At 44.6% G+C, this 27,121-nt stretch overlaps 1 protein-coding gene across 1 annotated transcript in view; it reads left to right on the top strand.

Annotated features, from left to right (window-relative positions):
- STAB1 (stabilin 1) overlaps window positions 1–27,121 on the top strand; it is a 168,349-nt gene that overhangs the window by 63,493 nt on the left and 77,735 nt on the right. The window contains exons 18-32 of the mRNA XM_015420864.1: window positions 334–387; window positions 1,190–1,270; window positions 1,571–1,729; window positions 4,792–4,854; window positions 6,428–6,529; window positions 7,739–7,825; window positions 9,712–9,823; window positions 13,726–13,909; window positions 16,900–16,993; window positions 17,669–17,827; window positions 18,479–18,574; window positions 22,309–22,404; window positions 23,165–23,212; window positions 25,172–25,302; window positions 25,821–25,932. Coding sequence (XP_015276350.1) covers window positions 334–387; window positions 1,190–1,270; window positions 1,571–1,729; window positions 4,792–4,854; window positions 6,428–6,529; window positions 7,739–7,825; window positions 9,712–9,823; window positions 13,726–13,909; window positions 16,900–16,993; window positions 17,669–17,827; window positions 18,479–18,574; window positions 22,309–22,404; window positions 23,165–23,212; window positions 25,172–25,302; window positions 25,821–25,932 — 1,578 coding nt within the window. The remainder of the gene's footprint in view (window positions 1–333; window positions 388–1,189; window positions 1,271–1,570; window positions 1,730–4,791; window positions 4,855–6,427; window positions 6,530–7,738; window positions 7,826–9,711; window positions 9,824–13,725; window positions 13,910–16,899; window positions 16,994–17,668; window positions 17,828–18,478; window positions 18,575–22,308; window positions 22,405–23,164; window positions 23,213–25,171; window positions 25,303–25,820; window positions 25,933–27,121) is intronic.

Below are 27,121 nucleotides of genomic sequence, written 5' to 3'. Positions count from 1 at the left end.
GGTCTTCCTGGATATTCTGACTTGCAAAAAAACCCAAAGGATGGTATGAAAAAAATGCCTGTTAGGAGCATTTGTTTGTTTTTTAAACTGCAGAATGTGAAAATATTGGTTTCCTGGTACGTAGAGCTTGAAAATGGTGAGGATGCAAAGTTGTTCTTGGCATATCTAGGCAAACTAGTTTCCATCCTTTGGTATTTGACAAAGAAATCCTGTTTCCAAATGCACAACTGAAGAATAATCTGTATGTACAAACATTTGTGTTTTCACTTGTCATTCGTACCCTTTATTGCAGTTTTGCAAAAATGTCTGTATAATTGCTGTTTCCTGCTTTAGGGAATAAACAAGCTTCAGGAAATTGTAAAATATCATATCTACACAGCAGCAACGGTAAGGTTTCTCTGTTTCCAGTTTATGGGGTTCATTTGGCCAGAATGGAGAATCAAATCATTTCCGTGACATTCCTCCTGTTCTTAGGCTTCCCTAGGAGCCCAACACCAAAATATGACAACGAGGCAACGAGGGACAATTTTCTTGTAATGATGATCTCTTAGGCTGTACATAAATATACCAATTCAGTTTGCAGATGGTCTTTGGGTACTGCGAATATTATTATCCTTTTTCTTTCCTTTCACCCTGTGATAGAGAGACTGACAAGTGTTCCATTTTTAGAGGGTTTTCAGTAGTCAGTCGTCAGGGAGACTTGAACTAATTTTCAGATTTGGAGTGGTATAATGTCAAGCCTAATCAAAACCAACAGGTCTGTTCAAAGGAATGAGGTGCAGGGTGTAGACTTTCCAATTTCCCGGGGGGGGGGGGCTGGGGCTGGGCCAGAGGCATTGCTGTGCTAGGAGCAAGGGTGGCTCCCGGGGGAGGCTGAGCACCTTTCTGAAAATTTCGGCGGGGGCTGAAGCCCCGCCGCCCCCACGAAGATTACGCCTTCCTGAGCTGAAATAGAAAAGTTTCTAGAAGGGTGAGGTGCAGACGGGAAACGATACCCACATGACTTGAAACGTCCTCCCAACTTCTTGTTCCTATCTGGCTTTCACCATGAGACACAGAATGGCTACCTCACTCCGGAAAGCCAAACATTGTGGTAGTCTAAATGAACATAGCCAATGTTAAGAGAGTGCTGGATCAAGACTCAGGGTCCTCCAGACTATATAAGTAAAATACACTTTATATTTTCCAGGTGACAGTGGAGAGGCTAACAGTGATGCCACATATTATGACTATGGCAAATCAAATACTGACAATCAATATCACTAAGGATGTAAGTACCTGAACCTGTTCCCCCATCCAGTGGAGATAAACTATGGGAAATTTAGATAAATATTTGTGGCTTTGACTGAGCCTATACTTAATTTTCAAGATGTTTAAGCAGATTTAAATGTATCAGGCTATTAATCTTCATAAATATGACTTTGTTCGGTAATGAGTAGATGTTTTAAACTTTTCTGTCGAAGTGGTAACTAGAGCTATGTGTGTGTGCATGCACATGTATTTCCCCCCACCACCAATTACTTCTGGTAGGAATGAGCCAGATCCTGAAATAGTGTTTCTTTCACCACAGGGAAGAATTCTGTTGGGGGACCCTGGTGTTGCCTTAAACAAAAGGAATATTTTAGCGTCAAATGGTATCATTCATACTTTGGATGGCATCTTCATTCCTCCATCAATAATCCCCATTCTGCCTCACAGATGCAGTGAACAGCAATACAAAGCTGTAGCAGTAAGTCCAGTCTACCCAGTCTTTCTCCATCTCCTGGTATCTCTTTCTCCTGTATTATAACAGGAAAATCCTGTGCTGATCCTGTCCTCACAATATGAACTCTGCTGGCTCTCACTCATCCCCTTGTGCTAGCTAGATGGTGGTTTGTTGCTAAGTCCAGCCAGCCTTTCTTCATGCAGCTTTCCTGGGAAGTCAGGTGTTTCCCTCAGAGAAATCCACTCTCTTGACCTGAGACTGGCAGTGCAATCCTGTGCAGAGTTACTGCTGTCTAAGGACATTGAAAGCAATGCGCTTAAACTGGAATAACCTGCCTTAGGATTGGACTGTAAGAGTATAATTTTTTGGTTTCATGTGCATGTGCATGTTCTTCCACATTATACCCATGACATCCATGATTTATATAGCATTTCAGTTTCTCAGAGGACATTAAGTTGCGGTTTTTATGTGAGTCAGCCCTTCTCGCTGACACAGTTCCTGCCAACTGATCTGATTATGTTTCATCACCTGGTTTAGAAACATCTGCTTCCTGTTGGACAAGCAGAAAGGGCTTCTAGGCACAGGAGTTGCATGGTCACAGTCATAGTCATAACAGCTGAACAAGCAGATATTTCACTAGGGGTTTAAAAGTGGCATCTTTTTATTTATTTGAGAATGAAGTCTGCTGGAAGCGTTCTCTTTTGACATTGCTGCTGGTCCCTGCAGGGGCACAGACATTCAAAGGCATTTGCTGCTATTTATGGCATGAAGCAACACAGAGGGATGGCGAAGTAGCATGGGATGAATGCTTGAGGGTCTGGGCTGCTTCCACCCAGTGAGAACTCTTAAGAACATTCAGGAAGTGCAACTTTCCCCCTAATCGTATTCCTGCGATGGAAGAAATGTGGGGATCATTCATGTGCCGGATTTTACAGCCCCTCCCCCACCATCTTGATTTGAAAATCCTTGTTTTGATTTCACTTCCCCTTTGTGCCATTTTCTGTTTCTTCATTCCAAGTTTTGTTCCCGTTGGAAGTAATATATCATTTTTTAAAGTCTGCTTTGTATGAAAGGCATAGAACCTTTAAAAAGGGTTAAAGGAGACAAACAAATCCGGAAACGGCAGAAACAAGCATAGTCAGAATGTAAAAGGCTCCCAGTGGTCTCATATAAAAATAAATGAAAAGGCATATTTGTACATCCCTGGAAAAACTGATCTAGTATTCTGTCCATCTCCACTAAGCCCTTAAAGAGACTGGAGGCCTTTCAGCTCTTATGGAATGTGATCAGTCTAATATTTGGAAGGAACAATGGCTTTATCATAAAGGTGATTACTTGTCTGGCTAAAAACGATTTGATGGTTGAGTTTTCTTAAATCATTATCTTTATTTGGCTGCTGTCTTTCTGCACCTTTAGTAAGGAGGAGGGGTAGAGCCAGAGGTGCTTGCTCTGCTTATGCCTGGACTGCTCTCTCCACCAGCAGGAGGCAGCTCCTATGAGGCGGGTGCAACAGCAGTAGCCACTTTAGCACCCACTCCCTTGCTCAGCTGCCACCGTCAACCTAGTAGGATTCCAGGGCTTTTTCTGTAGAAATAGCCCAGCAGGAACTCATTAGCATAATAGGCCACACCCAACAGCAGAAACTCATTAGCATAATAGGTCACACCCCATGCCTCACCTTGGCTTGCCCGGGCACCCTGTGGCTGCGGGGAGCCTGGGCAAGGCCCCCCTTGAAAGGAAGAGAAGGCAGTTTAAACTGCGGAAAGCCTGGGCAAGCCGGCCCTGGACACACTGGGGAAGGCACGGGGAGGCATTTAAATACCTCCCCAATCCTTTCAGGCCTTCCCTCTGTAGCCACGCACGCAGAGGTTTTGGCTGTGGTGGGCGTGGCCAACTCTGAAGCCAGCCGGAACTCTGTTCCTGTGCTTCCTGCCCAAAAATAGCTCTGGGATTACCAAGCCGGGCCAAGAGTCATGTCGCTTGGGCTGGTAATGTTATGTGAGCCACTCATGTGACACAGGCTCCTGGGCGATTTTAATTCCCAGTCTTCCCCTCTTAGTGGGCTTTGGCATGGGTAACTGCTTGCGTGTTCCTATTTGGAGATGCCTGCCATTACAACAGCAGGTGACCAATTGGAGAAACTGTTGCTGTGCTGCTGTGTTTACCCTTCATGGCTGCAGATTGATGGGGCAACCTCCCCTTCCTGAAAAATGGCAACATGATAAAATAAATACGCAAGAAAGAAAAAAGCCAGTTTGTCAATGGCATGGTTTACTTCACGGATTATTTGACAGTGTTTTATTACTGTGCCAACCCGTGTTACTGAGCACTGTCCTTGAAGTGTACCTCATATGAGCACATCCCTGTGTAGACTTGGGGAAAGGTCAAGCCCTCTTCATTGTCATATAATTTGGAGGAACTACCTAGGGCAGTGGTTCCCAACCTTTTTGGTAAGGTGACCTGCAAGTCCAAATTTACCTGGTATAATGATCCACTTTTTTTTTTTTTAAAGCACAGATCGTGTACAAATCCATAAAGCTGCAAAAAGCCAGGGACCCACTTTCACAAGCTTTGCGACCCACTTTTGGGTCAGGACCCACAGATTGGGAAATGCTGGCTTAGACCATGGGGTCTGAGTAAAACCAGTTCTGAGACTCTGAAGACCACTGCAAAAGCTGAAAGTATATAGCAGATATTTTCAATGGCAAACTTAAGTGCAGGGATCCTAGCTGCTACTTGTCTGTTGCAACGTAGCAGGGATGCTGGAAGATTTACAGTATGAAAGTAACAATTTGGAGGGTGTGCTTAATCCTGTGTCAGTACCCTGCTGAGTTTGCACGTGCCTGTTTGCTCCACAAATGCTTAGCCTCCAAGCACTCACTAGTCTATTGAACAGGCTGAGTGTCATTGACTTATATCTGACTGCTTTACATTTATGGGCAAGGTGTAAGAGAATGGGCAATAGGTTCGACAGTGCACATAGTAACTCTGCTTTAGCCAGTGTATGTGAAGCCAGGTATGAACTCGGGTGTGTCCCATAACACAGTCAATAAAGAAAGCTTTCCTAATCTTGGTTTTCATTACAGGGATCTTGTGTTGACTGTGATGCCCTCAATACAAGTGTTTGCCCACCGCAAAGCACACCTATGGTAAATAATTCTTATTTTTGTTTATGGTGATGGTGCTGATGCTAAGATTCTCTCAACAAGGTTCTAGCTTCTTTGAAAATACTGGACATCTGCAGTGCAATCCTATGCATGGTTATTCCAGGCTTAGACTGGAGCAACTGAATGGAATTGCACTGCCACGCCCCTTGAGTTAGCAAAGAAAGGGGGAAGCAGAACGAACTAATAGTGTTGTTCAATCCAGAAATCAACTGCATATCTATCCCTACGGCAAAAAAAATTTGTGATCTAAGATTCCTATGATAACTGGAATTCATTAATAGCACCAAAGCAGGAACTCACCCGAATTTGGAAGTTTGGGTTCAGAAGCTTTCTATGCATTGTAAACCTTGCTGCATGTCTATTTTATTTTATTAACCTTTATGCTTTAAAAAGTAAGAATATCAAAACAGAAACAATAAAAATGCACCTTGAAAAAGTACTCACCTACAAATTAGATGTTATTAAAAGCATGGGAAACAGTGTGGATTTCATCTGGTGCTTTAAAGATAGAATTGGCACTGGCAAATCTAGCTGGGGAGGAACTTCCATATCTGAGGCAGCTCCACAGCTCTGACCTTTAAGAAAGACCCCTGACGCAGACCTTAATTGTTCCATAGCAGTGGGGTATGAGAAGATCATGGTGCCATATTGGCACAGGCAGTATCTGTGACTGTATGTCATGCTTACAGGTTCATCCTTCTAAAGATGTCAGATCGTGATAAATTCAGTAACTGAATCAGATCTCTAGTGCTCTGTTTGTCTTTTTTTTTTCTTTTTAGAAGGAATGACCTTGTCAGGAAAAAATAATTGTCTTACATTGTGCCTTCAGAAATATTGGTAGCATATAACATATATATACACATTTGAAACTGTGGCTTTTTAGTAGCACTAGTGTTGTCAATCCCCCAGTGGATCTCCTGCCCCTAGCTTCTGTTAACCACCACAGCTCAGAGTTCCCTCAGAAGTGATGTCAGTCCTCTCTAGAAATCACCAAAAACTCTATGGTCTTACCATAGTCTCCACTGATTCCTGAAGAGGCATGATGTCACTTCTGTGGTTTTCCAGGTAGTGCCATCAAGCCATTGCCAATGCCTGCCCCCCCCCCCGTCTCTCCTGGGTTGCCAGGCCAAGCCTGAAAGTCTAAGTAGCACTCTCACAGCACTAGGTTATTCTAGGTAATTGACCGTAATGTTCATTCTCATTTCCCAAGAGTCATTAGAGCTGATTCAGTATTGTCTTTCCTTCCTCCATTTCTCATGGTGAAAGGATGAATACTGTGTGATGCGCTGGCTCCTTACCAAAGAAATTTGTTTGCAACACAGTTTCAATTCTTGCCACACCCCCTATTGTTCTGCCTTATCATGAGGTGAACCTGCAGACTATGCCGAACCGCATGATCCATAATGGTGGTCAGAAGAGGAAACTGTCATGTGTTTTTTGCTGACAGGCATGCAGAGTAGCCTAGTTCACCTTGAATCCCCAGTGAACTTCCTCTAGCAAACAAGATATTATAGAAGTACATGGAAAATACTCATAAGCCACTTTATTTCCAAAGGAACATGGGATCTTCCCAGGAGAATGTGTTTATATCCACGATCCTTTGGGCTTGAATGTTCTGAAGAAAGGTTGTAGCAGATACTGCAATCAAACTGTTGAGGTAAATACAAACTACAGTATAAAGGCTCAAAAATATTAATTATGGGATTGTATTTTTGCATTACATATACCTGTCAGACCCATCCCCAAACCCCCTAATCCTTCTCCCACTGCCCCTTATGAAACATGCTCTTGGTCTGGCAGTTTAACAAGCCTCTCCCTAGTGAGTTTGTAATATGTTTGCATACGATTTCTCATTACATTTTGTATTGGGACCAGCATACCTGGGGCAGATTTCCCCACTCACCCATGTTCAAGGATATTGTCTGTTAAAGCTGGATCATGAGTTGAGGCTGTCATTTCCAAGGACCATTGCCCGTTTCCCTGCATCACCTGTCAACCACCTTTGATGTGGCTATAAATGAGCAGCTGGTAAATTCGCCATAGAGATACCAGTCCCCATGGCAAAAGTATGTAGCCTAACTGAGGAAAATCTTCTGCTCCTTTATCTGATTTTGGCCATCTGGTTCTGATTTCGGATAATGGTAAAAGTTATACAAATGGACCTGGGTGTGAAATGCATTTCCATTAAGTTCAGATCATTCCTACTTGTAAAAGATTATGTATACCACCCTGAGCCCTTTGTGGGAGGGCAGTTTATAAATAAAAAAGAAAGAAAAGAAAGAAAGATGAACCTGTTTAGATGAAGGCAATAACTATTGTGTGGCATAACACATTACTATAAGAAACATAAGGATGATTTGCTAGCAAGAAGGCATAGCAAAGAAAAACATTGGTCACATCACAGTAAGGTCATTAAGAAACTGTCAGAAAGCCTACTACATAATTTGCTAGCAATGCCATAATTCCACAAGACTCCACCAAAGAGTGCAACTGGTTTATCTGAAGAAGCATTTCCCCCCTTCGCAGTATACACATCTGTGGGTCAAATTCCTCCGGAGGAAATAGCCTCGCTTCCCCCCCCCCCGGGGGTTTTCTGGCGCATATGATACATATATATTCATTACATAGCATATTTTTAACATAGCATGTTTTCAACAATGATCATACATTCCTTTTCATAATTGCTACTGCTTTTGGAAGAGAAGAACTGCAGGCATAAACATGGATCCAGCAGAGCAGATTCATTCCTTGACTTTAAAATTAAATAAGGGGTTAAGAGATGGAGCCCATATGAAAAGCACATCATTTGTTTCTACATAAGGGCTAATAATAGTTCCTCTGAGAGATATAATTAATGTCTTTGTAGATTCCTGGATGCTGCAAAGGATTCTTTGGGCCAGATTGTGCTGCTTGTCCTGGTGGATTTACCAATCCGTGCTATGGAAAAGGGAAGGTAAACAGGAGGAAAAATTTCCTGTACAGTTGGAAAGACTTTTTGATGGCATTACATTGATTATTACTTTGACAGTGGAAACATTACTAATGTACTAATTCGAAAGTGGCTTCTGCTTAAACCACACCTTGATGAATTAGTACTGTCAGGAAAATGTTGTTCACGTATATTGTTCTGAACTTTGCAAAGGCCAATGAAACACAAAAGTCATCCCTAGATTTGAAATAAACACACGGCTTCGTTCTTTAGACGTGGTTAGACTAGAACATTTATGGTTGCGTCATGAATGCAGAAAAGAAAATATTGCATAAACATCTCCAGAAGTACAGGAATTATATAATCATAGGAGCAGCCCTACTAGATCAGAGTACCCTGACTCTGAATGGCCCTCCCCCCCCCAACCTTTTGCATTCACTCCCTGCTTGTGAGCTTTCCAGAGGCTGAGCGCTGTGACAAAACAGAATGCTGAACTGGATGAGCCTTTGGTCTGATCCAGCAGGATTCTTCTGATGATCTTATTCACTTCATGATGCAGTGCAGTTGCACTCCATTTGCCATGAGTGTGTCCAGTATTCATTCCTTTGTAGCTGAAGCACTCTTCAGAAAATATATCCAGAGAGTCAATTCAGGTGGGTTGCCGTGTTGGTCTGAAGCAGCAGTTGGAGTCCAGTGGCACCTTTAAGACCAGCAAAGATCCTGAAGAAGTATGCATGCACATGGAAGCTTGCACCGTGAATAAAACTTTGTTGGTCTTAAAGGTGCCACTGGACCCAGACTTTGATATCCAGGGAGAAAACACCAGCTCTTCTATAGATGCAGCAGAATGAGGTAGCTGAATGGTCTGTGCCACTTTGGAATGTTGGTGGGGGAGGGTCTACATGATTGTATGCTATGCGCCATCCAGTCAGTTCTGACTTATGACAACCCTATGAATTAATGACCTCCAAAATGTTGTATCATTAGCAGCACTGATCCAATCTTGCAAACCAAAGGCTATGGCTTCCTTTATTGAGTCAATCCGTCTCATGTTGGGTTTTCCTCTTTTCCTAATGCCTTCGATTATTCCTAGCTTTTTTGTCTTTTCCAGTGACTCTTGTCTTCTCATGATGTGGCCAAAGTACGATAGCCTCAGTTTGGTTATTTTAGCTTTTAGGAAGAATTCAGGCTTGATTTGATCTAGATTCTAGAACCCACTGATTTGTCTTTTTTGGCAGCCTGTGTGAAACTCTCATCAAACACTGCATGCCAAATTAATCAAGTTTCTTAGTGTTCTGCATATAACAACTCCCTGCAGGAAAAGGGAGTTGCATCCCACAACATGCTGTGCCAGTTTTCCACTTGCAGAGGAGTATTAAACTAGAGGAATTTTGAAAAAATCTAATTCCTCAAATGCCTTGCAAAGTGGTGGTGCAATCCATTCTGCCATCCTCTGCTACCTCATTCTTCTGCATGTACAGACCAGGCAAATGTCTATAGAGGGGGAAAGTGAATGAATGCACTGCTTTCTTAACATTCCCAGTCGCAGGAATGGAACTTACATGTGTAGGAACATGCTGATGCTCCAAAGACCATTTGAAGCAGAGCCAGCACATTCAGTTGATAGAGGGAATGTTAATTCCTGTTCCATATCTACACAAGTTGGCTTCTCCTTGGATATGTCGTCTGATGAGGGCTTCCAAGTTTTGTGAATGAATGTAGCAAAGTTCTCAATGGAGTTAGGTAGCTAGCAGAAAGAATAGTTGTATGAAGCAAATTCTGTAAATTCATTCGGGGAATCAAGTCCTGCCCCCAAGCTCAATTTTGTCTACATTGTCCATCAGTTAAAGCCTCTTCTTTTGGAACATTGTTTCCCCTTTATCATGCTGGATTTTGTTTTTCCTCTTCAGTGCATTGATGGGATTCGAGGGAATGGCCAGTGCCGTTGCTTTGAAGGTTTCAAAGGAATTGCCTGCCACATCTGTTCAAACCCAAACAAGTATGGGGAGAGTTGTGATAAAGGTCTGTGACTTGGAATGTGCAGGAAAGCAGCCTCTGATATGTGTCAGGAAACTGAAGGCAGGGTGAATCCAGAATGGGGAAATTGAAGATGATTTCCAGGAAATGTTACTTAAGAATAACAATAGGCTAATGTTAGGACAGGTGGGTTTTAAAAAAAAGAAATGTGAGAGTTTTCAAATAGGGTTGCCAACTCCAGCTTAAAAAATTCCTGGCGATTTGAGGGCTGTGCCTGGAGAGGGCAGGGTTTGGGGAGGGGGAGCTCAGAGGCAATGATGTGATATCACATCCTATAATGGCATATCTTGTGATGACATATCCAGGTAAAAGACAACCTCCTCCGATTCTTCCCCTTCCGGAGAGGTCAGTTCCTCCCGCCAAAATTCAAATTCAAATTACTGGCTTCATATAACTCCCCCTGCCCTTGTAAGCTTCTGTATACATGTGTGTTCACTATGTCATAATAATCCTTTGATCCTAACTATTTGTGCTGGTTTAACTGGCTGGTATCCTGTCGAGTTCCACTTAGCCTGAAAAACCTTCTTAAAATTCTCTTTGGATCTTTCTCAATGTTAAGACAAAAAATTAATTCTGAAGCCCAATAGGAAGACACCAGCCAACAGCAGTCCCATCCCAACTGGCCTCTGGCCTTTAGTGTCTTTAGTGTCTTTACAGGTGATCCATTAGTTTCTCCTAGTCTCTATAGTATAATTCAGAATCTCTACGGTCTATCATAAAGAAGTCCTAGATATGCCACCCTCTGTAGCCACATTCTGAAGCTTGCCAATTTCTCCAGGGTAACTGATATCTGTAGTCCGGCAAATCTCTCCTTATATATAATTGAATAGTGGGTGCCAAAGTTCTAAAATGCACTCCTTTAGTGTATGGACGCTTGAACTGTCAGTCAGAAGACGCTGGCTGGGTTGACTGGCTGCTTTGTGCAGTCCCGCCCAGCGTTTCAAGGTCTTTTGCATATGGAAGCTGATTGGACTTCACTGCATTCCACACCTCAAACTCACCCCCCTCCCCGCAAGGCAGTTGGAATGTCAGTTGCATATGGAACCTTCAAGGTCTTTTGCATATGGAAGCTGATTGGACTTCACTGCATTCCACACCTCAAACTCACCCCCCTCCCCGCAAGGCAGTTGGAATGTCAGTTGCATATGGAACCTTCAAGGTCTTTTGCATATGGAAGCTGATTGGACTTCACTGCATGCCGATGCCTCCGTCGCCTGGCTGGAGTGGCCGCGGGGGAGTCTGGAGTCGGGCGGCCGCTGGTGGGAGCCGCGGGTGCCCGGGCCGAGATTGGGGGGGCAAGGCGGGCGACAGAAGGCCGATGCCTCCGTCGCCCGGCCCTCTACAGAATCCACCCCCCAAACCTCCAGGTATTTCCCTCCTTAGAGCTGGCAACCCTACATTCCCCTCAGTGCCTGTTGGTAGGCAACTAAGCTTGGTCCTGTCACCTACTTTGGCCTTTGGGAGAAAACACATTGGGGCCAATCCTGATAGGGTTGCCAACTCCAGATGGGAAATTCCTGGAGATTTGAGGGATGGAGCCTGAAGAGGGTGAGGTTTGAGGAGGGGTGGGACCTCAGACAGGTACACTGCCATAGACTCCACCCTCCAAACCAGTCAGTCTCACATAGGGAACCATTGTTGCCAATCTCCAGGTGAGGGCTGGAGAGCACTCAGTATTACAACTGCTCTGCAGAAGGGAGGGCAGAAGTCAGCTGAAGTCAAAGGGGCAGATAATGGTAGGTTGGTGGCTAGCTGGGAAGGAGATGGGGTTGCCAACTACATGCTGACAAATTCCTGGGGATTTGAGGGGTGGAGCCTGGAGAGGGTGGGGTTTGCAGAGGGGTGGGACCTCAGACAGGTAGAATGCCATAGACTCCACCCTCCAAACCAGCCATTTTGTCCTGGGTAACAATTGCTGCCAATCTCCAGGTGAGGGCTACAGATTACTCACAATTACAACTGCTCTTCAGGTAGCAGAGATCAGTTCCTCTGGAGAAAACAGTGGACTCTGTCATTATACCCTGCTGAGGTCACCACAGCAAATTGACACTGTTTGCCCAAAGCCAGAGCACTGCCCCAGAGCCTCTTTCTAGATCCCGTTGTATTGCTTTCACAACGGGCTTTACTGCTAGTCGTTCATAATTCTGACAGAACTCCAAGCCCATTTTAAGCTTGACAACCTATTCAAATTGCAAAGGATAAAATGTTTACCAGTACACTGATATTTTTCAATTTGCTAAAATATGTTTTCCACATTGCATTGCTTGTCTGTGTTTTCCTTATTTCTAATGAAGCTCCCAGTGTGGTTCATTGGCAACAGGGGATCCACACAGTGAGTTAAAGTGCTGCTACCCCAATTTCTGTTTGCAACTTTCTTTACACACAACACCTTTCGTGGGTGTGTGTTGTAGCAATACAGTGGGATGCCAGGACCATAACAAATGCCCACAACTACATCCCCCTCCCCCCAAATCATATGTGCTTTGTTACTGATTGGCTTCTTCTTTTCCCACAACTAATAACTTTTTTTCCGTTGGCTGGACAGTGAACCACCCCCCTTTTTCAATTGCAAGTAATGCCCTCAGCAATGTTTTAGTTTAGCTTGGCAAAATCTGCAAAGATCGTGGCTGATTTTTGTACTGGTTATCCAAGAGGAGGAAGGCTACTTAGGAAATAACAATCACCATAAAGCTGCAGGGGACCTAGTGGTAAATGGCAAGGTAGATTTACTGAATGCAGCACCCAGCTGGTCAATAATCTCTTGTTTGAACTCAGACTGATATTGGGGGGGGGTGTCCTTCTCTCTGTGTATCTTTCTTGGAGGTATCATTCAACAATAAACAATTGTGGTATATGGCACTATGTCGGTAAACATTCCTTTTCCCCATTTTTTCCCACTTTATATGGGGGAAAGATCACAATTAGTGCAACAATCCATCTACAAGGGAATTTATTTGTGTCCCTAGCCTGGGAGGGAGCTGCTGTTTGCTCTGTTGGGAAATTAGGCTAGCCATTTCCTTGCTGGGGGTGGCAGATCTCCTGCTTCCAGTGCCAGTTGCCCACTGGCACTCCAGCAGCTGGCAGGAGGAACTGCTGGAAAAAATAAAAAATCACAGTTTTACACCACTTCTATATTACACTGCCAGAGCCAGTGTGGTATAGTGGTTAAGAGCAGTGGACTCTAATCTGCACTCCTCCACATGAAGCCAGCTGGTTGACCTTGGGTCCCCCCCCCCTAAATCTAGCTCGCAAAAAGAGTTAGAACTTAAGGCTGCCAGACAATCTTCAGATCTCCTGGCTATATCACACACAACGCTATACGATAATTAATTAACCACTTCTGGGAGAAACCTGGAAGGGACATCACACTGTTGTAGTAATCACTGGAAACTCTATGCCAGTTCCTAGAGAGGTATGACATCATGTCTGGGTTTTCCCTGGATGTGACATAACACCATTGCTGTATGGCGTCCCCCATGTCCCTCCTCCAGAATACTTTAGAAAGTATTATGTGTATTCAAATAAGTGACTTCAGTTTTCCACTGGAACAAATAGGAGCTACCCAGGGACATTTCAGACTGTGAAAACAGTACATTGTGGGGAGAGGCTGAAGAGATTGGCTTTGTCCCTAAGGGGAAATAAGACCAATGAGCTAGCATGGTATAGTGGTTGGACCAAGACGTGGGAAATGTGGGTTCAGATCCCCACTCTGTCATGAAATTCGCTGGGTGACTTTGAGCCCATCATTCTCTCACTCCCTAATCTACCTCACAGAGTTTTTGTGAGGATAGCATTTTTTTACTTAAGGTTTGCTATAGAAATATGGAAGTATAGTTATTGCTATTGTGATGACTGAGCTAAAAGTTTCTTCTTAATCCATTTGATAGATTGTGGCTGTGTCCATGGAATCTGTGATAATAGACCAGGAAGCGGGGGAGTGTGCCAGTCCAAGACATGCAAAGCTGGATACAGTGGGGAATTCTGTGACAGGAGTTCTGACAACTGTGGGCCTGCTGGTGCCTCTCTAAGCTGTCATCGGAATGCTGTCTGCAGCTTGAATGACACTGCAAGGTGGCTATTTCTGCACTGTTGTTGGTGTTTCTGTGGACTTTGCTAACATGGGAATTACAGCCCTAACAGTTTTTGAGTTGTGATATGTATGTCTCTCTGTGTGTGTGTGTGTGTATACACACTTCCACCACTTGGAAATTGCCTGCTGCATGGTCACTCATTCCTCTTCCCTTACTTAGAAGGAATTATCGTATTGTTGGGATAGGATTCCCAAGCAGTGGCTGGCAACCAGCGGGAGGGTTGTGGGTGAGGTTGTGGGGGGCACGACGTCAACTGAGGCACTGTTTACCATAGAGTTTCCATAGGGTTTACCATACAGTTTCCATAAATTCCTAGATCTAACTATGGTAAAACCATAGAGTTTATGGTGGTTCCTAGAGCTACCTTATGTCACTTCTGCTTTTTGATTAGAAGTGATATAATGCTGCAGCTGGCATTGAGGGTATTAAAAAAAATTCTCCCACTGAGTGGTGGCAGGCAGTGGGAGTGGGGGTGATTCCTCACCCCCACCATGGGATTGGGACTGCTATGTTGAGAGCACTTACTGGACAGGTATGGAGAAAATGTTGTCTTTCTATCCTTCCCCCAAGCGGTTTTGCAAGGACGGAAAAAGAACAGTACCACAGCAGCACATACACTATGCATTCTGAAGTATTATTCTTTTTCATACATGCCTAAGAAAGACATACAGGTGTGACGACCTCCGACGGCATCTGGATCGAGGCGGTGTGGCGGCCCTGTTGTTGTTAGATCTGTCGGCCACGTTCGATATGTTCGACCATCAGCTGCTGACCCACCGCCTCGCCGACGTGGGGATTCAGGGGCTCGCCCTTCAATGGCTTACCTCTTTTCTCCGTGGTCGGGGACAAAGGGTGGTGATTGGGGAACAACAGTCTCGGAGACACCCTCTTGAATATGGGGTGCCCCAGGGGGCTGTTCTTTCCCCATTATTGTTTAACATTTACATGCGCCCCCTTGCCCAGATTGCCCGGAGGTATGGGCTTGGGTGTCATCAATATGCGGATGACACCCAGCTCTATCTGATGTTGGGCGGCCGGTCGGGCTCGGTCCCAGAAGATCTGCACCAGGCGTTGCAGGCCATGGCTGGTTGGCTCCGCCTGAGCCGGCTGAAGTTAAACCCGGCGAAGACGGAGGTCCTGGGCTTGAGCCGCGGTGGTCTGGGGTTGGGGCTCCCTCTCCCGACCTTCGATGGGGTGCCTTTGGTGCCAGCGTCGGAGTTTGGGAGTGCTCCTGGACTCCACGTTAACAATGGAAGCCCAGGTAGCAACCACTGCCAAGTCAGCTTTTTACCATCTTCGGCTGGTGCGGCAGTTGGTTCCCTTCCTCGACCGCGGTGACTTGGCCACAGTGATCCATGCGACGGTCACCTCGAGGCTAGACTACTGCAACGCTCTCTACATGGGGCTGCCTTTGTTGCAAATCCGGAAGCTGCAGCTGGTGCAGAATGCTGCGTCCAGGCTGCTGATGGGTCTTCCGAGTAGGGACCACATCCAGCCTGTGCTGAAAGCGCTGCACTGGCTGCCAATAGCGTACCAGATTCGCTTCAAAGTGCTGGTTCTTACCTTTAAAGCCCTATATGGTCAGGGTCCAGCTTACCTAAGGGACCGCCTTTCCTCATATGTTCCCCCACGAGCACTACGGTCTGGGACCCAACACCTCCTGGCGATGCCAGGTCCCAAAGAGGCCAAGCTGGCCGCTACCAGGGCCAGGGCTTTCTCGGTGGCGGCTCCTACCTGGTGGAATGAGCTCCCAGAGGTGATCCGGGCCCTGCGGGACCTGGTGCAGTTCCGCAGGGCCTGCAAGATGGAGCTCTTACACCAGGCGTACGAGTAGGAGCCACCACTACCACCATTACCATCACCATTGTTCCAACGTCCCTGGCCCTGGAAGAAGGGAACATCAGCGTCTTCCTGAACAGATAACCCTGAGTAGTAGACAACCCTGAGTAGTAGAGAAATTGCATACCATCTGCGGAATATCATAGGAGAACGCCAGAGCACTTTTGTTTAGTATAATGCTACTATAATGTTATTGTATTGAATTGATTTTAAATGGTTTTATATATGTTTTATATTGGCTTATGCCTCTTGTAAGCCGCCCTGAGTCTGCATACGCGGGGAGGGCGGGGTATAAATTGAATTAAATAAAATAAATAAATAAATAAATGTCTTGTAAGTCAGAGGGAGCAAGGAAAAGAGGGGACATAGTTTTGTTTGCAGTTTATTTTTCAACATTTTACCCTGCCTTTTAGCAGGCTGTTCACAAAGTGGTTTGTACAGAACATACAATTTTGTCTCTAAATGATATTGAGTGATTAAAAGGAAATACTAAAAAGACTGTCGTCGGAATGCACGTTTCTTATGATTCATCTGCACATTGTGTGCTGAAACTGAATGACAAAGCACTGCAAAAACCACATCACTACAGTTCCAAATAGGTTTTTCAACTCCAGCCTGGGGGGAATTATTTATTTCTTTATTCGATTTATATCCCGCCCTCCCTGCCAATAACTGAAGATCTGGGTGTGATGCCTGAGGAGGGTGGAATCTGGGGAGGAGAGGAAGATAAGCAGGGACACGATGCCACAGAGTCCACCTAGGGTTGCCAGGTCACCCGTGGCCACCAGTGGGGGCTCTGGGGTTGCCAGATCCAGGTTGGGAAACTCCCGGAGATTAGGGGATGGAGTTTGTGGAGGACAGGGAACTCAGTGGGGTACGACGTCATAGAGTCCACCCTCCAAAGCAGCCATTTCCTCTAGGGTAACTGATCTCTGTAGTCTGGAAATGAGCTGTCATTCCTGGGGACCCCCAGGTCCCACCTGGAGGCTGGCATCCCTATGTCTACCATCCAAAGCTGCCACTTTATCCAGGGTAACCAATTTCAGTAGAATGAAGATCAGTTGTAATTCCAGGTTGGTAACTCAAGGTCCGAATTTATGAATTTAACTGTTGCCTGTGTTTACCTCCAAGGTGCATCTGCCTTGATGGATACGAAGGGGATGGATTTTCCTGCAGTCCCATAGATGTCTGCACAAAACCAGAATATGTAGGCTGTTCAGAAAATGTGGGTAAAAGATGCTTTGGCTACTGCCAGATTAATTTTGTTTTATTTTTAATTTACTGGAAAAAATTTCTGTTGTATTAAGCAACTGAGTTCAATTGAAGTTCCACACTAGGTTTCCAGTCTCCTCCCTTGTACTTCCTGTTTCCTGTCCTATCAGACTACACCCCCCACCAAGCACTATTTCCAACTATGTTATTTATACCCACTACTGTATCTAAGATAGGGTTGCCAGAACTTACTTTGGCTGGAGCAGGGGACTTTGGGGGGCATTCTGGGAGTGGGTGAGGATGTTGCATGACATCCCTGACATGATGACATCACCCAGAATTCACGTCATCGCGTGGGGGACACTGGTATTTGGGCAAACTCTATGGGTTTTGGCCTTCAAACCATAGGGTTTGCCCAAATACCAGAGTGTGCGATGTCCCCAGCATGATGATATCACTTCCAGCTGATGACATCATGCCAGGGACACTGCCATGTGATGTCCTTGTTTGGGGATGGGGCATCCCCCACTGACCAACTGGCCGGCGGTGGGCTGAAGCCCCGGAAATCAGGGTTTTCCCCAGCACCACTGGGGGAATGGTAACCCTAATCTAAGAATGCCATAATTTCCTTCCCTTGTCCTATTATTATAATGCTTGCTTAATTTGTCTTTCTCCCATTTCTTACCAGGCCATATGTACCAGCACAGGTCCTGGCACAGCTACATGCCAGTGTAACAATGGCTGGACTGGAGATGGAAAGGCTTGCGTTGCCATAGACAACTGTGTAATGGAGAACAGAGGAGGCTGCCACACCTATGCGGATTGCCACTATATTGGGCCTGGACAGGTATAGCCAGAATACTCTGTTACTTGTTGAAAACTATCACTGGATGTCTGCTACAATGGAATATGAAAAGTGCAGATGTAGTCCAGGCTTATTGTAACCACAACAGTAGAAGTATACATTCCCCACTGAAGATATGTTTATTACTGTGATTAAAATCAGTCCATATCAACTGGACTCTAAATCTGTTTTACTGCATAATAAACTGTCATTAGAATACCATCTGCAGCTTGAATGATAATGCAAGGTGGCTGTTTGTGCATTGTTGGTGTTTCTATGGGCATTGTTAATGTGGGAATTACAATTTCTTCAGATGCAATGAATGCATCCTGAGGTCCACTTATTGCATCTGATGAAGAAATATCTAGCCCATGAAAGCTTATGCTAGTTTTGCTAGTCTTTCACAAGGTGCCTGTTAATTTTTGTATATTTCATAGTATCTAATCATCTAAGTACAACCCCAGTGCACATTTATTTCAAGAAGTTCACGGTTTAAGAGCAAAGTTTTCTTGTACCAGTGTGTTTCTGACTTTTAAGACGCAATTGAAGATATTAAAATGAAGGAAAAACTCTTGTAAACTTAGAGTGTGATGCTTTTGGAAGAAATTTTCGATGCCCAGTGGTAACAATGATGCCTCCTGTTTCTACTTTCAGAGCAGCTGTGTGTGCAAGAGAGGTTATAACGGTGATGGTTTTAACTGCAACCCTGTTGATCCTTGCTTGATGAACAATGGTGGCTGCCATGACTTCGTAAGAAAATTGAAATGTCTAGGAAATGCTGGCTGTGAAAACTAGTTGTCTGCTGTGTTTCAAGAGGCTGGAGACAGAGATAGTGATGTACCTAGCATATTTGCTGCCCGGAGCGTATCATTTTTTAACACCTCCCTCCTCTATACAACAAAATTATTTTCAGTAATAATCATGAAATAAATGCACCTTAGAGACAAAAAAAGAGTTTCAGGGAATAAGCTTTTGAGAGTCAAAGCTCCTCTGGATAGGAATGGAGATCCAACTTTTTCTAATCTCCCTACCTCATGACCCAGTGGGAAGTTCTCCTGTGCAACAGTGTTAGGCAAATTTCCCATGAGCTGCTGGCCCTTTAAAGAATGCCTGCCAAGAAGCACAGTGAAATCAATCAGAGGTAACACTGCTGGTAGCCAAATCCAGCTAAACTGGGTCATGGTGTTGCTACTGCAGATGCCTCCGTCAGATATGTCCGATCCAGATGCATAGTAATGCATGACCAGATAAATTTGGCGAATTTCGAATTTGGAGCACTCTCATGCCTTTTTGATTCTTCTGTCCACACCGTGTTCCCTGGCTTCGAACCTGGGTTATTCAGGGGCAGGTTCCCCCCCCCATCTCACGTGACAAATCCTTTGGCCTAACAGCTACAACCAAGAAATCGTTTTCTAGGTTAAGCAGAAATATCTAAGGCTCCCCCCGCTTTTTTCGAGACTGGATCGAGGTTTCGTTGTGTTTTTTAAAATATCAAACCAGCTTTGTTTGATGCTAGCCAAACAAAGGCAGTCCCATTGTGCAATGGGTTTCAATGGATTTAGAATGGTGTTACTCTGCTTAGGCTGCCTCTGTTAGCAATGTAAATTCTTCCTTAAGGGCTTTTCCATTTACAAAAAAAAAAAAAAAAAAGGACTTTAGATTTCGAGGACTCCTGTGCCCAGATTGTATGTACCTATGCTGCTATTGTTAAAGGCGCAACATGCACTTCTGGGCAGTTCAAGCTGAAATAATTGGGAAGGGGATGGAACACTCTTCAATGGGGCTTGTGCAGGAGAACTGGCTGGCTTGTGCCCCTCAAGACTCGCAGCCCGATCCTGCGCACGTTTACATGGAATCCTAAGCAGATCTACTCAGAAACCTGCTGGGCTCTAACCCACCACGAGCAGAGAGAAAGGCCTTCTTTTCAAACCTGAAATTACTACATGATGTTTGTTTGGCTTCCCAAAAATATTTGATACAAATTTCCATGACAATGGAATTCAAACATAAGGATTTTGAGAATATGAATTTCAATGGGGGTGGGGGGAGATAAAACTCAGGCAGCAAGCCTTAGGTCTACTCAGTTGTGAGTCATGTGGGGCTTGCTTGCTGGACAGCATCCTTGGGATTGCCACCAGGAGAACCAAGGGAATGGACTACATCCACCATGGTGGATTCAATACAATGAATGGAGCAAAAGCCTTCTGGAGTCGCAAAATCAATTCTATTCCAAACTGGGCCTCCGAAGAGCCAAGTCTGAGGGTCTAGTCTTCATTCATTCAGAAGTGAGGCTGCAATCCTAAGAGCACCTTCCAGAGAGTAAGCCCTACTGAGTAAAATGACACTTACTTCTGAGTAGACATGCTGGGACTGTTCCCTAAGTCCTGCATAAGTACCGTTGGGCTTACTCCTCACGTAAGTGTGGAAGTCTTGGAAGGCCCTTCTGGCAGCTTCTGTGAAAAGGGGATCCTGCTCCTTCTGGTGCCTTTGGAGAACAGTGGCTGTTACTTTCAAGTCAATGCAATACTAGAACTTGAGGGCACCCAGTGAAGCTGATGGGCAGTACGTTCAGAACGGACAAAAGGAAATATGACTTTACACAGAGAGTGAAAAAAATGTGGAATTCGCTGCCAGAGGATGCAGGGATGGCCACAGGAATAAACCGCTTTAAAAGGGGATTAGATAGATTCATGGAGGATAAGTCTATCAATGGCTACTAGCCATGGGGACTGAGGGGAACCTTCGCATTCAGAGGCACTAATCTTCTGAATATCAGAGCCAGGAGGCAACTTCAGGGGAAGGCCTCGGCCTTTATGCCCTGTTGTTGGCCATCCAGAGGAACTGGTTGGCCACTGTGTGAGATAGGATGCTGGACCCAGATGGGCCATTAGTCTAATTTAGCAGGTCTCTTCTTATGTTGTTATGTTCACTGAAGGGAAAGGCTTGAGGCAATCTGCCAGGCTTCAATGAAGCAAGTGAATCGCAACTTAAGGTGCCAGCAGTTCTGAGGAATGATGGGCAATGGTAGGCCTCTAGCCCTAGAAGCAATCTGGCCTACACGGGGCTCAGAATTACCCCACTGGCCACATCCAGCCAGAGCTAAGAGTGGCTTGACAACCCCCCCTGCCCATATCGTGTCCCTTAAAACTGCACAGCAGCATGCTGAGCTGTGGCCAGAATGGTGTGGGCGCTGTCCAGTCTCCCTGCAGGCCATGGACCAGCAGCAGCCCCAACTCCCAGCCTCCCAGTCAGCAGCTTTGTGCTCCTCCTTGTGGGTAGCCATGTGTGAAAACTGACCCAGGCACCAGTCGGGGGCGGGGGTGGCGGCTCAGCCTTGGGTGGGTTTAGCATTTTCAGCCGAGAGAGATGGGAGTTTCTGGGGAGGTTTCCAGGCTCATTTAAATCTATATGGAGATTGGGCTTCTGGGTACCCCTTCAGGCCTGCCACCACCCCGTCCTTGGTATGCCACTGGACAGAGAGCTGAGAGTAGTTTGTGAGGCACATTTCTTTTGTCCCACTTCTGCATCTTTTCAACCAGGTTTTTGCAGGATATTAAAACAGTATAAACATCCGTTAGGAGATGGGGAAGTGGGACGACTATACAGACATCAAGCAGCAGTCACTCAAACTACCTACAGCTCTCTTCACCACCACCTCCCACTAACCTACTCTCTACTGTCTGTCTTCAGTTGTGCTGATCTGGTTGTTGGGCAGCATGTGGTGTTACAGTCTCATCCAGTGTTCCCTCTAAACTGAGTTACTGTGAGCTAGCTCACAGTTTTTAAGCCTCCAGCTCACACATTTTTGCTTTTGCTCAGGGAGGAGGGCTCCAGAGCCAACTAATTTATGCAGCAGCCAAATCGCTCGCTCACAACTTACATGCCAGTAGCTCACAAAGTAGAATTTTTGTTCACAACACTCCACAGCTTAGAGGGAACGGGTGAGTGTTTGTATCTCCAGAAAGTCTATCAGGTTCTGGACCAATCTGTCTGTAACATTTTGAACACTGATGACATTGAATTAACCCGCCTTCAGTTTTCAATTGGCACAATACTGGGGAAAGCCATAAAACTGTTTCAGGTATATCCTCAGTGTCCAAGAATGTAAGTCACTATTTCCCCAGTTGCCATTTGGTATGCATAATAGATTTATTTATTTATTTATTTATTTATTTATTTATTTATTTTTACCCCGCCCTCCCCGCAAGCGGGCTCAGGGCGGCTTACAGAGATTGTGCTGCACATGTGGAGTCTGGTGGAGTAGATGCTCAGCATAAGGTTTTTTGTTCATGTACTTATGAAGCAAGCTGGAGCCATTTGGCTTGTGCAGAGACAGAAGCTGCTTCTCTTGCACAGGATCCCTAACCATAGAAATGGCTGCTGAGCACTTAAAGCCCTAGCCCTATTAGGCAACACTGAGCACTGCTGCTGTGTCTATTTCATTCGGCCCTTATTGTCATAATTTTTTTTTTTTAATCCAACAGGCCGTGTGTAAGTCTCTTGGAGCTGGGGAAGTTGCTTGCAGTTGCTCTGAAGGATACATGGGAGATGGAGATATATGTTATGCAGATATCATGACGGTAAGAAGGCAAAAATATAATTTTTCTTCTCTAAGGAATGATAATCTGAACTCACACACACAGTGTAGCTAGCGATGGCAGGAGCTGAACTCTGAAGCATTCTGCTATGGTTAAATTATCTTGAAATGTTGTACGTGTCCTAATGTAAATCCTTCTGAAAATATTTTGTTGTATTCCAATTAAATTTTCCTTCACTTATGGAATTCATTGGCACATAGTGGTGGACGCTAACGTAGATAGCTTTTATACTAGATAGATGCATGGAGCTAAGTATGTCAGTTGTTATTAGCCAGTAAAGCTAAATAGAAACACATTGTTCAGAAACAGTGTGTTTTAAAATATCAAATTCTAGGCAGGGGGGAGGACTGTTGCCTTCATGCATTCTTCTAAACTTCCCAGAAGCATTTGGTTGGCCACTATGTAAAGCAGATACTGGATTAGATAGCACCTTGGTCTGAAATAGCATGAGGGGGACTTTGGCAGCCATCACACACACTAAATGATGCACTTTCAATCCACTCTCAGTCCACTTTCCAATTGAATTTTACTGTGTGAACTGGCAAAATCCAGTTGGAAAGTGCATTGAAAGAAGATTGAAAGTGCATTATTTAGTGTGTGTGACCGCAGCCTTTGTCGGTACTGTTTTAGACTGTCAGGTAATCAAGATCTAGAAGTTCACTGTACTATCCTATTGTTCTTTACATACTTTTCCATAGCTACTCTGCTTTTCTTTTTTTTAAAACCTTTTCTCTTTTTAAAGGAGTTAGCACGAAACTACCACTTTTCTGCCTTCTTCGGCTGGATCAAGGTGAGACATTTGGTTTAAAGCAACTGTGTTTTGTTTTGTGGAAGGGGGAAAGCCCAAACAACTGGAAAAGGTTTTTTAAAATGTTAAATACATCAAGAATTAATGTGTTTAAGAAAGGGAGTGGAGTGTTGTTGTTGTTTTTAGTTAGAACTGATGACTGTGGATTCTAAACATTTTCATTATTGCAAAGCTATAGCTCTCAGTGGTGGCTCAAGTGGTTAAGACGCTGAACTGCAGGCTGTGGAAGGTCGGTAGTTCAGCAGTTCGAGACCCGGGTGCCGCATGACGGAGTGAGCTCCCATCTCTAGTTCCAGCTCCTGCCAACCTAGCAGTTCGAAAGCAAGAAATTGCAAGTAGATAAATAGGTACCACTTCGGTGGGAAGGTAACAGCGTTCCGTGAGCCTTGGTGTCTAGTCATGCCGGCCACATGACCACGGAAACGTCTTCGGACAGCGCTGGCTCTTCGGCTTTGAAACGGAGATAAGCACCGCAACCCTAGAGTTGGATTCGACTGGCTTTTGAGCAAGGGAACCTTTACCTTTACCTTATAGCTCTCAGTATGCCCTGACGTGGATGGCCCAGGCTAACCCAGTCTCATCAGATCTCAGAAGCTAAGCAGGGTCAGCCTTGGTTAGGACTTGGATGGAAGACCACCAAGGAATATCAGGGTCACTGTGCAGAGGCAGGCAGTGCAAAACCACCTCTGAATGCCTCTTGCCTTGAAAACCCTACAGGGTCGCCTCGCCATATCAGCTGTGACTTGATGCCACCATTCCACCACTGCAGTCTCAGCACAGTCATCTGGATAGATATGGAAACAGTTTACAATTCTTAGTATTTTTTTCTGCCAACAATCAACAGATTATGAGTGAGGGAATGAGTGGGACAACTTTATGGATATGGTCTGCCTTGAACCATTGTGCTGTGCTGTAGCTCTATGCTGGTCAATAAAGGCTGCTTCCACATGCTTCCCCCCACCCCCGAATGGAGTGCCCCCCATTGTTCAGAGCTTTTACTCAACGATTTTCTCACTTCTACGTTAAATCAAATAAAAAATATTCAAAGGAGAAAATGCAATATACTTGTGGGTGAACTGTCCATGTCGGCCCTGGGCAGACGCCTAGTTAACCGAAGAATGTATGTTGTCAGGCTAGGTTGATAAATGGAACTCATCTTGGATTAAGAAAATTTAACATCAAGAGCACCGCACTTTACTTAATGATTGTTTTATACTGTTTAATGATTGTTTTTGCGTTGTTTTAACTGTTTGTTATGGCATTTGCCTCTGTTGTTAGCCGCCCTGAGCCCGTTGGGGAGGGCGGGGTATAAATCTAATAAATAAATAAATAGCCAATTGAGAGGGGGATGGAGTTAAGCCCCACCTTTAAAATGTTAGAGGTATGCCCTGCCCACATGCCCTGCCCCATTTAGCTCTTTAGGGCTTTTTTCTGTCCCCAGCTGAGATGCGGTATACCTTAACTGCAGTTCAGTTGGAAAGAGGGAAAGGTCAGGTTGCTTGATACTATCCCTTACCCCACCATCCTCTTGTGATCTCACAAAATCTGATTTGTAAATCATGGAGCCCACTTGGATAAAAAGTGATGTGGCCTGAGGGGTTACTGCTATGAAGAGGGGGAGGTGAAGAAGTGCTTCCTTTGGCATTTGAGGCTTTGTTAGCCCAAGAGCATGGTGGGAATTATTTCACCTAGCTCCCCCTCCTCAGCTATCTTGGTCACATGTCTTTTTGTCCATGCAGACTTTGTGATTACCATTTTCACAGTCATGGTAAAATGATAGTGAAAAGAGCCCTGGTGGTGGCTTCAAAATATACCAGCCTCTGCTGTAATGAATCATCTCATCATAATTATGACTGTTATGTTGATTCCCTGTCTTGTCATTTATAGTGCCAGGTTTGACTAACAAACAAACAATAACGCTTCTGTTACTTTGTACAACAGAAATCTCTCTTCAGCCTTCCAAAAGGAGGCAATGTGACTGTTCTGGTGCCAGTAAATACGGTCATTGAAAAGCTAAACGAGACTGAAAAAGGGTTGTGGTTAAAGCCTGACGTGTTACCATTTGTAGTCAGGTATGGTGAGCTGTATCTGTTTCCCTCTTGCATTGCAATCTGTGTGAACATGCTTTGTCAAACTGTCGGTCCATTTAACTCACTTTTCTGGCAACAGCTCCTTAGCAGCACTTGCTAATGAAGGGCCTATATTGCAAGTTCCATGTACAGAACTCCCAATGTTGTTTTTTTAAAACACTTTTCCCAGGCACATAGGGTGTAGCTTGGATTGGGACCACAGTGTGAGGAGAGAGAGCTTTTAAGCCTTCCCCAACACCATTCTTTTCTAGCCACAAAAAGCCTTAGAGGAGCCCTATTGGCCCTATTGCATTTTCATAATGGGGCAAAATGTGCTTCCCCAGGGCCAGAAAATGTTGTGCTGCAGTTCTACATGCCTATAGAAATAATAGAATAATAGAATAACATGCAGACCTACATGCCTATAGAAATAATAGAAAACGTATTGGGGAAAAGTTTCTTTTGGCCATTAACTCTGCTTTCAACAATATTCTAAATGGTCTTTTGTCATCTAATAATAGGGCTCACTTCCTCCAAGGTTCTTTCATGACTGGGGAACTCCAGAAATATGTGGGTCAGGAATTACCTACCCTCAATCCAAGGGTCAGGTGGCAGATAAACAATCACAATGGGGTAAGTGTTTTTAAAATCTTAGCATTCATGTATATTACACCACTGCCAAATAGCCTGTGGAGGGTTTTTACATAAAACGTACACAAATAAATCTGTATAAGACTAGGGATGTGCCCCATGGAAAAAACATGGGTATTTTTTGGATGTGGATATCAGGGAACTGAAAAGTATTGGTATTCCCGGTTATTTGGGTTCCAAAAAGCAATTAGTAGTTGGATCCAGGGTTTTTTTGTTTGCTTTAAGGGATTTTGATATTATTAATGAATATTCATTATTCCCTATGGGAAATCTTTCCCAGGGAGGGTGGAAGGGCTGCTTTTTTTGTTGTTGCAAATGGCACCAAAATTGCAGTGGAGCTGGTGATGCCTGTCCACTAAATAACCCCCAAGTTCCAATTGGCCTGATTCTATGGGCCCCTGAAGAAGGTGCCCCCAGCCATCCTCCATTGTTTCCTATGGGTGGAAATTCCATGCTTTCTCCAGAGCAAACAATAACCAAACACGCAAGAGCAAGCAAACCAACTACTGGCCATACACCTCTCAATGCAAACAGAACCAACAAGCCCAAAGAGGCAACACAGAACCAGGGAATCCCAGCAGAAGCACAGGACAATGTGGAAAGCCTAAAACAACCCATGTTCAATCAGAGAATCCAAACCAATCTCAAACCAGAGACTCCTCCAAACCAAATTGGAACACAGCTGCAAATCAGACAATCCAACCAATTTACAAAGCAAGAACCAAAGGCAATGTCAAACCCAAGAATCCACCACAAATCCAATACAAATCAACTCCAGCAAAGAACACAATGTTACAAGATCAACAAAACCAATTTCAAAGGACACAATCAAAACCAAAACATGACAAGCCAATATTAAGTCCTGTCAAAACACAAAAACAGAGTATAACTTTTTTTAAAAAAACAACACCAATCCTGGGAGCCTTAAAATGCTGGCTCCCAATATTCCCAGTTACTCCCAAATATTTCTGAGATTTTTCAGGACCCATTTCCCAGTATGTCAAAAAATCCCTGACTGATAAGGTATTTTTCAGAAGTATATTTGGACTGTATGTATCCAAACACACGTTCCTAGTTACTTCTCACCATCCCCTCAGTTAAAGGCAAAGCCTTTCATTGGTGCAACACTCATCCCACTTGGGGGGGGGGGGGGGACTTGGATTCAATGAGG

The sequence above is a fragment of the Gekko japonicus genome, unplaced genomic scaffold (genome assembly GCF_001447785.1).
Source record: "Gekko japonicus isolate JY-2015 unplaced genomic scaffold, Gekko_japonicus_V1.1 scaffold2264, whole genome shotgun sequence".
NCBI lineage: Eukaryota > Metazoa > Chordata > Lepidosauria > Squamata > Gekkonidae > Gekko > Gekko japonicus.
Note: the sequence above shows the minus strand (reverse complement) of the source record. Positions and strands in the feature narration are given on the sequence as shown.